The 15,588-nt window shown below is 35.9% G+C and overlaps 1 protein-coding gene and 1 long non-coding RNA gene across 11 annotated transcripts in view; one reads left to right on the top strand and one right to left on the bottom strand.

The window, feature by feature from the left end:
- LOC105354450 (inositol polyphosphate 4-phosphatase type II) overlaps positions 1-15,588 on the top strand; it is a 162,167-nt gene that overhangs the window by 102,691 nt on the left and 43,888 nt on the right. For all 10 annotated transcript variants that reach the window (XM_020703700.3, XM_023957536.2, XM_023957537.2 and 7 more), the window contains 3 exons: positions 792-922; positions 8,805-8,909; positions 12,992-13,100. In XM_020703700.3, the coding sequence (XP_020559359.3) occupies positions 792-922; positions 8,805-8,909; positions 12,992-13,100 (345 nt within the window). The remainder of the gene's footprint in view (positions 1-791; positions 923-8,804; positions 8,910-12,991; positions 13,101-15,588) is intronic.
- Positions 1-15,588, bottom strand: part of LOC144990274 (uncharacterized) — a 48,711-nt gene that overhangs the window by 5,389 nt on the left and 27,734 nt on the right. The gene's annotated exons all lie outside the window — the stretch shown is intronic.

The following is a 15,588-nucleotide window of genomic DNA, read 5'->3' on the forward strand; positions in this document are numbered from 1 at the left end:
ATGCATATTTTAATACATGCTTACATGCATGTAAAATACTGTGGTGTTGTGATAACAAACACCTGTCTATCCCCCAGTGTTTTAAAACCTGAAACACCTGCAGAGGTTATTTAGGAAATAATCATCTGCACTGAATAGGCGGTAATGAGGCTCTCTGGACCTCTCTGTGTTTTTTACACATATCTGAGGTGTCATTACTACTGATGCAGTTATCATGTCAACGGTGAATGTGTCATTGCTCTGGCAAATACAATTTTTGACATCTCAAGCTGCAATGTGCCTCTTAGTTGACGCTGGAGTAATTTCTGACAGTGTGATGTGCAATCATCGGTACAATGAAATCCCCTTTGTTTCCATGTAGGAGGTAATTTTGGTCCTTCCCACAGGCACTTTTAGTTGAAAGACAGACCAACCCTAAGTGGAAATGTGTGTCAAATGCTCTGTGTAACAAAAAAGGTGGAAATTTATAGTGGTGTAAGTGATTGAGCAGGAACTAAAACCAAAGAAACGGGAATGCGTTTTGGAGGCCCCTGATTTGGAGAAACATTGAGTCTGATTCATTTCAAAGCAAGCTTGGATCTGTGTTTTACTCCAACTGTTGATCATTTTGTGCTCTCTAATTGGAAAATTAAGATAATGAAAGGAGTTGGAAGGCGTGAATGTGATACAACATGGTTTCTCACGGCTGTCCTTTTTCTAACTGGGTCATATGGTGTTAGCTTTTGTCGAATTTATTGTGATTATCTACATATAATCCATTAAAACTGCATGGCTTCTATGCTTATCTTTAGGGTGCAGGATCTGACGGAGCTTGGCGAACTCTCCCCTCATTGGGACAACTTAAGGAAGGAGGTGATTACTCGGTATGGAGGAATAATCGGCTCTTACCAGGCGACGTTGGCTGAACTGAACAAGATTACTGGTATGAAAATGCCCACCTTTGAATTTCACATTTGTCAAACATGCATTCATGCTCACACTGTTCTTTAATCCATACAAAGGGGGTATAGTAAAAATATAGTAAAAATTTGCAAAAGTTGCTGCTTAACTTCTAAATTAGATTTCATTGATAAGGGCAACATTCTTCATAAAAATAAGCTTCTTTTTTTATGTCTTGCAGAGTAAACTGAATGAGTGCTCGCAAAGACACTTATCAGATTCAAAGAGTCCCTGTACTGATGCTTTTATATGTCTTGTTTTTATTACATAAAAATTCTGTTCAAATAGTACTCCAAACGAAAGGCGAACTTCAATTCTTGTGAGGTTATTGGGAATAATGGCAAATTAGTACAAAGTTGCTGCCAAATGTTACCATAGAAACAACAGTTTAAGTGTGTGTTTGCATCTTTTGTGCCCCCGGTTTCTGTTCAAGTAAATATATGCAATCTCAAAAAAAAAAATAGACTTCAACATCTCTCTACAGGAATTGTGATTTTTGAGATTATTAATTTTGTAAGTGTATTAATAGTGTAATTTATCATCTATTTTTAATAGACATATGCTAACAAGGTGATTTCCAGTTTGTGGGATCAATAAAGTTTTATTCCATTCTATTCCATAAGCTATTCCACATGCTATTTGCAAATTTAAAAAACCTTTAATTTAAAGCAAAGTTTTATTCTCCCCAAGAACTATTTATTCTAATCTTTGTGTACAGTGTAAATATGTCCTTAAGCTTTGAAAGATACACAGTTACGTTTATTTCAGAAAACTTTTAGTCAAATTTTTAATTACCCTCCAAGAAAGATATTAAATTACTACAATTCATTAACTGACCTCTCACTTATAATTTGTTGCTTTTTCTCTCCATCTTTACTTGTCCTGTCTTGAAATTGATTCAGAATGTCTTTATGTTGATTGAGTTAACATTACTTTTCCTTTGATAAAACAATGGTATATTCTGTTTATTGAATCTTTTTTACCTGGTGAGAGGAAGAGATGGTTGCTGTGTGACTGAGCTCTGAGGTAGTGGGTGCTGTGTAGAGGGGAATGTGGCATTGGCCTTTATGGTTCCTAAAATGTCTCTAAAAATGGCTTCGATGCTACAATGCACGCTTGAGCCTCGGCCTATCTTTTCTTCTTTTATCTAGTTCTTGCAGCACAATAACAGAACAGCATGCATTGTTGAATAAGCTGAGCGAGGAAGCTGCTGCAGCATAATTGTTGAGAACAAATTGGATTTTAAAAAGCTGAGAGTGGAGACAAAAGAGGGCAAGATAGTGGACGAGGTTGAGTAAAGAAGGAAAGACTCTAGAGAGAAAGGAAATAAAAAAACAAAATAATCAAAATAAATAGACTGACAAATATGCAGACTGCATCATTTATTGTGTCTTAAAATTAAGCAAAAACAAAACATTCAGTGAAAAATTTGTGTATTTATGAATATCTTTTTGTAAAACCAATTTTTCATTTGAAAAAGCATTTTAAGTATAGTCTGACTTCAGCAATGTTACTTAGATTTAATAATAAAAATGGGGTGATAACACAAAAATGCTCACACAGACTTTAGGCTTTGCAATTTTCCCTTACATTTTTAATTAATATTATTGGTTTTGCAGGTTTGCTCCAGGCTTTCTGGTTTGCAATCCTTTCAGGGGATTATTTTCACATTTATATTACACTGAGAAATTGGTGTGCACGTTAAATGAAGGTCAAGACTGTGTTGGGAGATGGTGACTCCGTTTTTGTTTTAATGAGATAATGGTGGCAAGTTGCAATGTACCCACAGAATAAATAAAACATTTTGTTTTATTGCTGGAGCACACTTCCTATAGTTCAAACACCTAATTTAACCGCAGTTTAAGACTAAGAGTTGAACATTTCTTTTTAATATACTAAGAGATAAGACGGTGAGCTTTGAAATTATTGTAATAGTTGGTAAATATGATCACTAGGATTTTATTTTATGGCTTCAAATTGATAAAAACATCAATTATGTTGAAAAATAAAAGTTGTCCACGACAATGGCTACATATATACCCAGTTGGTGATTCATTTTCTGGTAACACTAAAATGTGATCCTTCCATTTAAAAGTATTCATGAGACCAAACCAAATTTCTGCAGGTTTATACCACTTTCTAAATCTCAGCTGACAGGAGTGCCCTCCTTGATGGTTTTCTGCTGCTTCCCTTTATGCTTTGATGTGCCATGTGTGCTTTCAGAGATGATCTTCTGTATTCCTTAGTTTTGTAACAATTTATTATTTTGATGTTTCCTTTTCTGTCATCTTGCACTAGTTTTAGCAGTTCTGCTCTAACCTGCATCTGCAAGGTCCTTTGAAGAGCCACCGGTCAATAGATTTTCTCTTTCTTAGACCATATTCTGTTAAAAAAAAAAAAAAACTCTAGCACTTTCTGAAATAGTCAGACCGGTTCATCTGGGACTTTACATGTCTGATGTGTTAGAAGTCAGTTTGAACTTCAGCAGGTCATTTCGAGCAGAGCTACAAGCCCAAATGCACTGAACTGTTGTCGTGTAATTGGTTGAGACGTTTATATCAAAGGACCGTTGAAATGGTTCAACAAATGTTGTGACTTGTAAGTGAACGTTGGTTGAGAAAGTGTTATTGGAGATGACTCACTTGGGCAATTTAAACTCCTGTCAGGCTGATTCCAGCACTCCCACAGCATGCAGTCAAACCTCCTCTGTGTCTGACACATGTTAGACCTGTAGATTGGTTAAAAAAGCCAGCTGTGTTCTCAGCTCCCTAACGGCATGATGATAAAACCTTTAACATCTTTGAACAAACCTGGACAGATCTGACTGAGCTCAGTGATGAGCTTTTTTTTTTTTTTTTTTTAAAAGACTGTTCATTTTCACAATACTTTTTTTGACCTGTCCTTTGGTACCCAAGTGTCTTGTCGTCTTCTCTGCAAAAGGGTGTACCAAGAAAAAGAAGAATGGCATGGCAAAGGCAGTGAAGGAGCAGTGTCAATAATGGACAGTACTGCTGCATCAAGCTCCTCTGTCACACAGCCACGGCACCTGAGCAAACAGATGGCTGTCTGATGTGACTAATTCATCTAACCCTTTGTGGTCACTAACTTACTTCACCTGGTCCCTAGAGCGGCCAGGCTGATAAGGAAAACTGAATGAACAGAGATGACAGCACAACCACTGACTCAAACAGCCCCTTTTTTTGAAACAGCCCCCACAAACACAGAGGAGACTAATTTGACTCTTTCTGGATGAGTTTTATATTTGGGTGGAGATATAGACACTACTTCTAGAATACTTGTCTCAAGTTGTAGGAGTTTAATGTATTTATTTAACTACAGATACTGCAAAGACATTTAATATTATTTTATTGTTTACTTTTGAAGGAAATAAGTACAAATGTAAACCAGATCAGTTGTCTGAGATAGTAAAATTTGTTTTATTTTTTATTTTTATTTGGATAACAGAGTTAAACATGCTTTATTTTATTCAAACGTTTACTTTTGTTGTGAAAAAATAATATGTAATAAAAATGAAGGTTATATACAAGTATATTTCTATTTTACTAATCAGAACAGGCATATCCCAGGGTTGTGTGCTAGGCCCTGACTTGTTAACACAGTCTGCTCTACAATTCATCCAACAAACATGGATGTTTGGAGGACAAAATATGTTCCTGTCTTAATTCAGGGGGGGTGGGGGGTGGGGGTGGAATGCATGGATAGCATCAAATTCCTCAGCATTCACATTTCCTCTGACCTTTTCTGGACAGTGAACACCTCATGCTTGGTGTAAAATGCTCAACAGCAGTCTTTCTTTCCCAGAAAGATGTAGCTGACTGGGCTGTGGGATGTAAGTTTTTCACATGACTGGTACTACAATTTGACCAGATATAGAACTTGAAAAATTTATTTGTTTTACATGAAATTGAAAAAATTAACTAACTTTAAATGAATCAAATTTCAAATATTTTCATTAAAAAAAGGAAAAAAAAAGGAAGAGATGTATTCTATAAAAGCAAACACTTGAAATTGCTGTAAATAAAATTTTTTAATAGATTTTGTTATGTTATGACTAAAAGTTACATATTGTTTTTTTAATGTGTTTTAAATCTTAAAACAGCACAGATTTAATGAAAAAAACAATTTTTGGAAATCAATTTGAATTTAATTTTTTTTTTAAACCCAGCGCAGTGCATTGTTGAATTCAGTCAATATTTAACCTGATATACTTTTTTGACACAAATTGCATTAATGTTACAAAATAGTTGTGATTTCAGTGCAGCACTTGTTACAATATGTGCTTTCAACAGGCTCACAGAGTTCATGACAAGTTAGTAACATTTGACTGTTCATGAAAAAAAAAACTCAGCTAGAAGATCTTTTTGTAATTTAAATTGCTCTAATGAATCACTTTTGTCCTTTGACATTTCCTGCAATGGCAGAGGCGAAAATAAACATGTCCATTTGTATTTCTGTATGTATTGCGACAGACACATTCCAGCAAACCTGTTGCATCTTGTAATTGATTGCACACAAATTTCCTAAACAAACAGCAAATAAGGGACATTTGTAACTTGGATTCACACTAAATTAGTTTTACACGGACTGGAGATTCTTGTTTTTCATTTTGTTTTGTTTATGAATCAAATACTGACATTGTTCCCTTGTGCTTTTATCTCTTTCTAACTCACAGAAACAAAATCAAGACTATTTTTGAGATGCAAGCAATGAATAATGACTATTTTGTGCCAGGGTTTGTTTTTGTTTCTTCACATTTTTTTCCAGCACAATCAACGTGTTGTATTTGAAGCAAAGAGGTTCAAGACTGGGACAAATATTTGAAATCATTTAGAAAGCTGCCTCATGATTTGCAAATTATTCTCAACGGTTGCAGTCCAGGAACTGAATTACAACCGTTAGCTCATTAAAAAAAAAAAAGAAATGTACAACCTTTAGTTATTTTATCTGCAAAATGCATTGTCATTTGAATTATGAGATCAAAAACCCAGGCAGTTTAAAATGCAATTGATTTTGTTGTTATTCAATATTTTATTTTTAAAATTGCCATATTGAATTGTAAATCTTAATATTGAATTCCTAATCGAAAAATATGAAAAAATACATAGTAAATTGTTAATTGAAAAATACTGTATATATTACTTTGACTTATGACCACAAAAAAAAAAACATCCATAATTTTAGGCTAACTTCCATGAACACTTGAGATTTCTGTTGTTGATTAAGGATGTTTCTTTAACATAACAATTGAGGAATTTAAACAGCATTTATAATGTATTGCCTCAAACCTGCTCAGATCCACTTAGTCTCACATGATGCACTATTACAAACTATGAAGGCATTCTCTGTTCATACTGGCAGGACAGAAGTTTGGGGCATGGCGACATCAACATACAAATCAACCACCTGCGGAGGGTGAGGGGGGCATTTTATACATATACAGTCCATTCCAGTCCAGTTTGGACACCCCTTCCCATTCATTTGAATGAGAAGGTGTGTCCAAACTTTTGGTCTGGACTGTATATGCAAGGGTATAGCTGACTTTGTAATGTGTACAATGGTACGTTGTTATGGTACTAACAATGTATCACATAATTCAGTGAGGGTCCTTTGGCAAAGGCTTTCACGCTACAGCCTACCCCATGGCCAATGAGCGAAAAGGGAACATTTAATTTCTACTAACACTGTGTGTTTTTTTTTCTTTTCTTTTTTTAGTGTGAAACAAATTCTTTACTTAATATATTGAAGACAAATAAATGAAATTACATTCTGTGCTAACAGAAAGCCTGTCTGGTGCAGCAGCTCTAATTTGTAGATGTTGTTATTTAATGAATAGGAGCAGAAAGACTTCAAACAGCTTCATTTAGCTTTAATCATAAAGAGTTATGGCTCATCGAAGATCTGGGAAGAGTCTTTTTAGTCATTATGCTGCTTTCAACATGCATTATTGGACTATACGAAAGGGACAGAGTGTTTTTCACCTACAACCAACAACACATAGAATAAATATGCCTAATGGCCACATAATTAAGGCCATTCAGGCTGTTTGTCTTAGAACTGCACTCAGCTTTGGTAAATTTGGTGAGAAAGTTCTTGCTTTTTGGAGCTGTCATCAGTAAATACATATATATCAGAAAGAAAAAAACACGGACATAGCATTTTCAACAAAGAAAATCACTTCCTGTGATTCAAAGGAATGGGATGGTGTGGTTTTATCACCATCAAAATCCGGCCCCTAGAAAAAAATAATAATAAGATTGTGGATATTATGATAAGCCACATCCTTTGCAGGCAGAAAAGATGATTAAAGTCCTTAATCAAAAGAAGCTTAATCTTTACTAACAAGAGAAATCCAATGAGTAGTCATTACAGCTCAGTACAGTAAAATTATTTTGCCGATAACCATGGCAACTACACACTGCAATGCTATCAGAGAGCTTGAAGATTATTCTGTTTAGGAACTCTATTATTGCCAGCAGGAGCAGGAGTAGTTGTAAAAATGTATAAATGTTAACAATCTTCTCAGAGCGATTAACCATTGTTATAAAAGGAAAGAGTGGGAAAAACATTCAAACACAACTCTTGCACACTCATAGGGAAATGCAGTATTCTGTCTTGGTGCGAAACCTTGTTGAAGTTTTTTTATTTTTGATCACCACTGTCAACTTTTAACAATTTACAGGGCAGCTGGAACCAATCGTGACACATTTTATCAGCTTTTAAAGCAGTCTTATCCGTGAAGGGTCATTTTTTTCATGTTCATAGCTTGAACTTTGTCTACCGCCGTTGATATTTTTACTTTTTACTTTTCACGTGTCTTATGTTAATCCACAAAGGATACGAGAAAAGAAGTGCACCTCAAAACACTAATGCATAAATGCACATAAATGCATCCACTCAGATTTTTTTTCCATTTAAGTAATGAATAGGCCTGGAGTTTATTTACGGTATTTTCATTGTTATAAACATTCCTGATGCATCTGTTTTGCATGCGGCTCCTCCATTTTCTCCATTCTCCAACTGTAAATTTAATAAACTGGTCTCAAAATGTTCAATTTGTCAAAAGTTTGAGTGAATTTGCAGGCATCAACATGGACTGTTGAAGTTGTCTGTACATGCTTTCACATGTGAGGGGTTGAGAGGTCCACATGGACATTAACAGGGTTCTGTAGAAAGTTAATAGTCACTATTTTCAAGCTTCATTTTATTTCAATTTGTAGAACAAAGGTGTTGTCACTGGATTATTACAGTTTTGACCATTTTCTAAAAGTTTCTATAACTGCATAAAATATGTTACAACTCTCCTGTGACTAACTTGTCGTTTAACTGGAGGTTCTTGTGAAAAAAAAAACTATTTATATCACCTTATATGTGGTTTTACTCTAAAGTATGTCACAATATAGTACAGCTGCATCCACAACTGCAGACTTTCTCTGCAACTTCCAGGTGGAACTCATTGATAAAAGTAAATAATTGCTGTCATCAGTTTTGTGTTTTTTTCTCATAGCAATATTCAAAAATATTCATTTGCTTTTTTTAACTTAAAGCCTTATAAGTTATGCCATGTGTCTTTGTTTTTTTTTACTTTACTTTAATGTAAATGATAGCAGGGCACCAAAGTGATAGATTATGCTAAATGATTTATTTACATTGAGTAAAATACACATTCAATTACTTTAATTCTTTTGAAGTTAAGTAAGTGTTAAATGTTTTCAGTGCTTACATTGCTTTTCATTTTACTCCTTGTACGGTTTTGGATTCAAATAGAATTTGGTGAATTTAAGTGTCTAAATTGTCAACATTGCACAAAGTTTTGTAAAATTCCTCCCAATATCTTTGCTGTTTAGGTTGTTCATTCAAGCCCAGTTGCTGCAAAGCCCAGAAGTCTTTGGAGTTCATCCCAATAAACTTGCACACGCAGAGGATGAGGGTTTCATGCCTCAAGAAAACAGGTAATGTTTCATGAACGTAGATGGAGGCTTCAAAGTTAACACTTGCTTAAGGGTTATTTGATTTTCAAGTATGCAGCTGTCTGATGTGTTTTTTCTTGTCCACTTCTGCCTGTGTGTTTTGTGAGCTGCACATGCTTTTGGTCTCTCTGAACCTGACTTCCACATCTGTCCAATATACGCAGAAGGTTCAGACAGGCAGTTTCTAGGTCATTCCCCAGATTGAAAGGTGAGAATAAAGTTGGCCTGAAAAAGCAGATATAACACTAATCAAGTCCTTTGTGTTTTTCCATTGTACAAGACTGCACTGTCTCCACCAGTACTGCTCTGCAGCAGGGTTTTTACTGGCCTGGAACTGTCTCAGTGTATAACGGCAGCCAGGTGCTGCCTTTACACACTGTGGGAGGGCTCTGTTTCAACTAAACACCAGATGATTGATGGGAATGTAAGAAAAGCAGACAAACAATAAAATGATGTCGTTCTTTCAATGAGGACGTCATGATGGCAGTTAAATAAGTCCAATCAAGTCATCATTCAGTTACACAATTCTGCTGCTCTCTGTCAGAGAGGAAAAACGAGGAGGATAACACGAAAACACACCTTGGATAGGAGGTTGTCAACTGATGGATTGGCACTCTGATAATTAACCTCCAAGGGACCAATTCACCTGAATTCAAAACAGTGATGGTGTATGTGCTAATACCCTGAACCAGTTCTGCAAATTAAACCATGAACAAAAATGGATTAATAATAACTTTTGAAAAATTAATCATGACAAACATGAAATAGCAGAAAAACGTTCTGACACCTAAGGACATCAGAAATTGGATTGCTTTTTGAGAAAAAATGGAACCAAAGAGAAAAGTAAACAGTTTAAAATGTTAGCAATATACATCCCATAGGTTATAATCTAAAATATAAAGCACAGCTGGAAACTTCTACATTTGAGTCACTGCTTATTAAGTCCCACTCCGATCATCTTTTGATCCATTTTAAACATGTTCCCAGTGGTTTTTTAATCATGATTATGCTGTTTTTAGCCAAAATCAAAAAACCTAATGTATGTAAACAGTTTTAAATCCTGCACTAACAAAAAATCTGTAAGAACTGTTGAAGCATGGTCTCATTTAAAAGTTTAGTAGAATCATTTCTTACTTTTCTAATTATTATTATTTATCTATTTGTAATTTTTATTATTGATATTGTTTGTTATTCAATCTTCTAGCGAATGGAAAAACATTTTGTTCCTACCTCACTTGTGTTCTCTGTTATTTTAAATGAATTTGCATTTAGTATGGAGTGTCACTGTATGATTTTCTGTATGTGCAATATTTGTCAATGAAATAAAGCTTCCTCACTACAGTTCTAAAACTAAATTTATCAGTTTAATGTAATATTTTATGATTAGAATTGCCTTCTTTAAATTCTGTACCATTCAGTTTCGCAATCTTTTGTATTAAAATCTGTCCAATCACACGAAAAGCCTGTGTTTAGAGGATCAGAAGCAAAGGAAAGTTTGTGAATCCTCCACTGGTGTACAACTGTCAGGGACTGGAGGCATAGAAACCAAAATGCCGGAAATTGAGCTATGGCAGCAGAAACATAAACATTTAATGAACAAACTAAAACAGAACAAAAACCACGGTGAAACAATTGGGGATAAAACAGATGACCTAACAATGTAGAACTGTATATCAGACACTTTATACACTGAGGAGAATTAACAGAAATGAAAACAGCTGTGAAGGGTTAACATGAGAGAATTGAGTAGTTATCTATTAGTACTTTATTTGAAAATTTTACTTAATCACCATATTGTTTAAAAGACAAAAATGTCCATTTTTGTTACGCTTTTCTGACTTTGAGCCCCTGCCCCTCTCAATCACTCTGCACGTCCCTGGTTATAAACGCCCTCTATCATGAGAAAAAAGCCACAAGAACATGTTAAAAACACCAAAAAACACAATTTACCCCCCCCCCCCCCCCCCCGTCAATGAAAGTTTGTTTTTTTTTTAGTTTTTGACATGTTCTTGTGGCATTTTTTTCTTTTGAAAGAGAACAAATGTAATGACAAACATTTAATTTTTGCATTTCTTAATATTACTTAACATTGAAACTGGCCGCCTCTAAGTATAAGTGAATTCAACAATCCCCCCCCCACCCATGAAAAGCTGTTCACTCGTGGGGGGGTCGAGTAACGACCATTTTTTGATCACAGGCTTCAGAGAGACATGAAAAATTTAGTACATTGAGGTTGTGGGATTTTGGTTAAAAACTTAATAGTCATAATTTAAACACCACTGGGAATGTTTTTATTTTTAAAAAGTTTTCATAGGGAGACCTTAAATGCAGCACATTTTAAGTCTGCACCAAAACAAGGTTTTATACTGCTTTTCAACTTCCTTTCAAAGAAATCAGGGCCCACTCTGCTACTTCTAAATGTTTGTATCGTACAGCCAGGTTATTCACACGCTGGATGAAAATCTTTGACGTCACCCATAGTACTCTAACAGCAAAATATGGAACCTCAAGTGAGGCGGGCATTTTGACTAGATTCTACTCCACCAAATTCAAAAACCTTCTGAAAATAAACATGTGCATGACAGAGGAAAAGGAGCATAGCAGATAGGAGAGATTTGTTCTCAAACCTCGTATTAGCTCATAGAAGCAGCAGGAACAGTGCAAAGAAAGGCCTGGAAACTTGTTGGTATCTAGTGGCTCCCTGTAGACATTGCATTTCTTGTTCTCTCGATTTGTAACAGAAAGGCTTGAGGGCAAATGTCCTAAGTTTGCAGTTGTGTTGTGCCTTCTCCCTCATCTTATAACCCCCCATCTCCCTCTTAAAAAAGATCTTGTTCCTGGATTGAAAGCCATCCTGGAAGAACCAAATGTTTCAGTTCTTCAGTTCAGTTCTTATGAAAATTAATTCCTCTATTTAGAAGTCCTAGCACAAAAAGATAAATGTATGCTAAACACGATATCAGCAAAATGTTGATTTTTATTCCTTTATTTTTTATCCAAGAAATCCATAAAAAGTTAAAAAAATTAAATTAAATAAAGTAAATTATTTTAATAATAATTATTAATAACAGTCTGTCTTCAAACAGATTCATGGAATGATTTTAACTCATACTTTTGCATTTTTGAAGATTGAAAACAATTAAACAATTTTACTTCAAAAGCTCAGTATAATAAATCCAACCTCAAGCTATACAAATCATTTGTATGTTTATTTTAAATGTTGAAGTTGAATTATTTTACCTCAGAACTTGCTTTTAGCCTTAGTTCATTGAGAAACTGTTAGTGTTACAGCAGGAGCAGGTCTGTGAGGTTTCACGCGGTCATCGCACCCTATTTTCTACAACCTGTCATTGCTTTTCTGTGTTCTTCTGCTGTGGGATAGACAATTAGGGGAACCTTGATACCTGAAAACTCCTGGTGCCAGTATGTGGCTGTCAGCAGCCTTATGGCCAACCACAGAGATAAATAATGATAGAAACACCGGGTCCCACGGTTACACCAATTTTACCCCATTGCGTTTTTACTGTTATTTACTTTTTTTTTTTTCTGCAAGACTTGGAAGTCTTGAGTCATTCTTTTTATTTCACAAGAGGCTTTTAACAATCAGAGCTGAGGTTTGATGCTCTTCAGAGGCCTTCAATTATCGAAGGCCTCGTATACACCTACACTTCTTTTCTGCATTGTTTTTTGGTGTTTTAATTGTCAGGTTTCATCAATTGCTTATTCCAGTCAGGGCTTTAATCTAAGCACCTCTGTGCCTGCTTCGCTGTTTTTCAAAGTTTTATTTACTTTTGAGGCTGATATGCAAATAGCTGTGAATCACTGTGACATTGACCGTCCTTCTGTTGCAACACGAGACTAATACTTTCTACATACCTATTTATACTTTATATTGACTTTGCTGACAACGCGTTTATTTTTTTAAAGCTTGTCCTACAGATGTCATCTCTTTTTCCATTCCTCTAGCTTTGGCTCCAGCCTCCAGCTCTTGAGAAGCATTGTAAATGTTTTGAATTTTAGGAATAAAATAACACAAAGTATTTTCCTTCTTTCTTTCTTTACAGATGCATTCTATGACATTGTCACTGTTGGTGCTCCAGCAGCCCACTTCCAGGGTTTTAAGAGTGGTGGTCTACAGCGTTTGCTTAGCAGATATGAAGCAGAAAAGAAAAGGTACAAATGGGTACAGTATAAAATTCATGTTTTTTAGAGTATGTTCAAAAGCAAAACCTTAATTTACTATGATAGGTAATAATCAAAAATGATAGAAATGCTTAACTCTTGTCTGTTAGTTAAGCCTTAGTCACCCTGCCAGTGTGGCATAAGGGCACTGCACGACATTATCACCCATACGTCGCATGTGTGTCACTTACATTATCCTTACAAATACTTTCACGATACATTTACAACACGCACGTCAATTGTGTGCTCCATTTTCATGATGTCCCGTTTAAACTGAGCTCCAGTGTCTGTTCCATCCCTTGTTTGTTTGAAGCATGACAGTTGATTCTTAGGTTTGTCTACGCCTGCTCTTCTCCTCAGTTAGCCTGCTCCTCAGCTTACATTTGCACTTATTTGTGAAGAGGCCCAGATCTGACACAAACTTCTGAGCTTCCTGTCTGAGTTAAATGTCACACTCAGATGCTTATAGAACAATTTTCAAAACTGAGTTAATTAGCAATAATCACATCGGCTGGAAAAAAAACTGACGATAAAAGTGCACATCTGTGAGCTCTCAGCGTTAGAAGCAACTACTCTATTGATGATTGTTCTGAAGTGTTTCTAAGTTTTACCAGCAAGTCCTTTTCCTTTGACATGCTGTGCCTTGGTGTTATTTGCAGTGACTTTCTGAAGGCTGAGATTAGCAGCACTCTGAAAATGCTGATATCTTTCCCCTTTGAATAGAGGGTAGCTCTCAATGTCACTGGAGCTCTGTTTGTGGTCAGTTAAGTCAACCCAAAAAATTGAAAGGTCTCCCTTCTACCCTCCCTCTGCACTCCATGGAGAGCAAAGTCATTACAGACCATGCCAGATCTAATTAGTTACAGAGGCTGCAGCTCAAGAAAACAGTGGAGCCAAGACAAAGACGAGAGGGTTATGGACAAACACGGACAAAAAAGATGGAAAAGTATTATAGAGCTGTACCTCATATTTTTATGCTGAAATGAACAAGTGTTATTCGCAGTATGGTCAGTTTTGTCTGTGAGAATAAGGTGTGATAAGACTTGCATATTTTTGAAAAATCCTCTGTAATGAAATCATTTCACTCTAAGTAAGAGATTAGGCTTCAGAGGGAACCTCTCCTGGGAGAAGGAGCGTTTTGTTTCAAATTTGACTTAGCTAATGAATCACTGTGGCTTAAATTTTCCAATTTTCCGCCTGAATAACTGACTGCTGACTGGCACAGTCACCGTAAGTTTGACCCGGAGTGTAGTCGATTGTTAGTCAGAAACCGCAATGGTTCGGATTTCTGATTTCACCCAGAGTTGGAGGTTTGCTATTTTAATGATGTATATGTTTACAAAACTAGTTGAAGTTTCCTTTTAATGATGCCTTCTGGAAACTCGAAGCCGGGCTTTTTTCTCAGACAGATGTTTATAGGCTCTGCACCATAGCCTGTTTAAAAGGTGAGGAGAAGGACATTCTTCTGTGGCTTTATTTCCTCTTTTGAAGCGTGCTCACAACAGCAGTCCCATTTCTGTCAAAATAGAAAGACGAAACTGATTAGACTTTAGGAGCGTGACGTTATACCGTAGATGAGACCAGGTTGAAGTCTCATAATTGTGCCATAAGTCAAGCCCATTTTATCAGAGCAAAGATTTGTGCTCATTACACTTCTCTCCGTGTAACCTGTCGCCTTTCAGATGCAGCCTTTTGTGATCACGTCTGATTGAAATAGGAATAATCTGCGATATGTGAGACTTGGCAGTCTGATATTAATAAATCAAAGAGGATAGAAAGGATTGAGCGCAGGAGAATAAAAAGGAAAACTGAGCGTAAAGGTGTTACCAGGAGGGCAATAAAAAACCTATTTGTCTTTGTTCCATGGACATTAGAACAGAGGGCAGGAGGTTCTTTCCAAAGCCATTAAAAATCAGCGTTGGCCATACTTAGCATTAGGCAGGCTATGCAGTGTGTTTTGTCTCCTGGGATGGGCAGGGAAAGATTTTTTTTAATCAATGCCTGCCTCTTAATATTCCAGAGGAAACTCTCCATGTGCAGTAAGAAGAACCCAAAGTGTTTCTTTTATTATTATTAGCTCATGCTCTCCAATTCAATTAAAGTTACTTCATTTTATATGTTTTTAATTGGGTCGTCAGGAGATTTGCTTTGATGTTCTCCATCGTATATGTTAATTTCAATTTAACATTCTATGTTATAGGAAAAAAGGTTGTGGGGCACCAGAACATTGCTGTATTCTTCCCACTTGCTCTGTGCTTTAGTGTTATTACAAAGGAGGAGGCCATAATACCTTAAGAAAGGTGGCTTTTGGGAAAATCGATTGTACTTGCAGTAGCTGGTACTAAAGTGAAGTGGAGCCTTTAAATCTCGTCTGCTGTAAAACAGAGGAAGCAACAAGTGTCACTTCACAAGAATCCCTGGTTAGCAGAACTTTCAAAAGACACATTTCCAGGGTAACTGTGGATCTTGAAAATATACC

This window comes from Oryzias latipes (genome assembly GCF_053564925.1).
Source record: "Oryzias latipes strain Hd-rR chromosome 1 unlocalized genomic scaffold, Olatipes_Hd-rR_3.1 chr1_Y".
NCBI classification, from domain to species: domain Eukaryota; kingdom Metazoa; phylum Chordata; class Actinopteri; order Beloniformes; family Adrianichthyidae; genus Oryzias; species Oryzias latipes.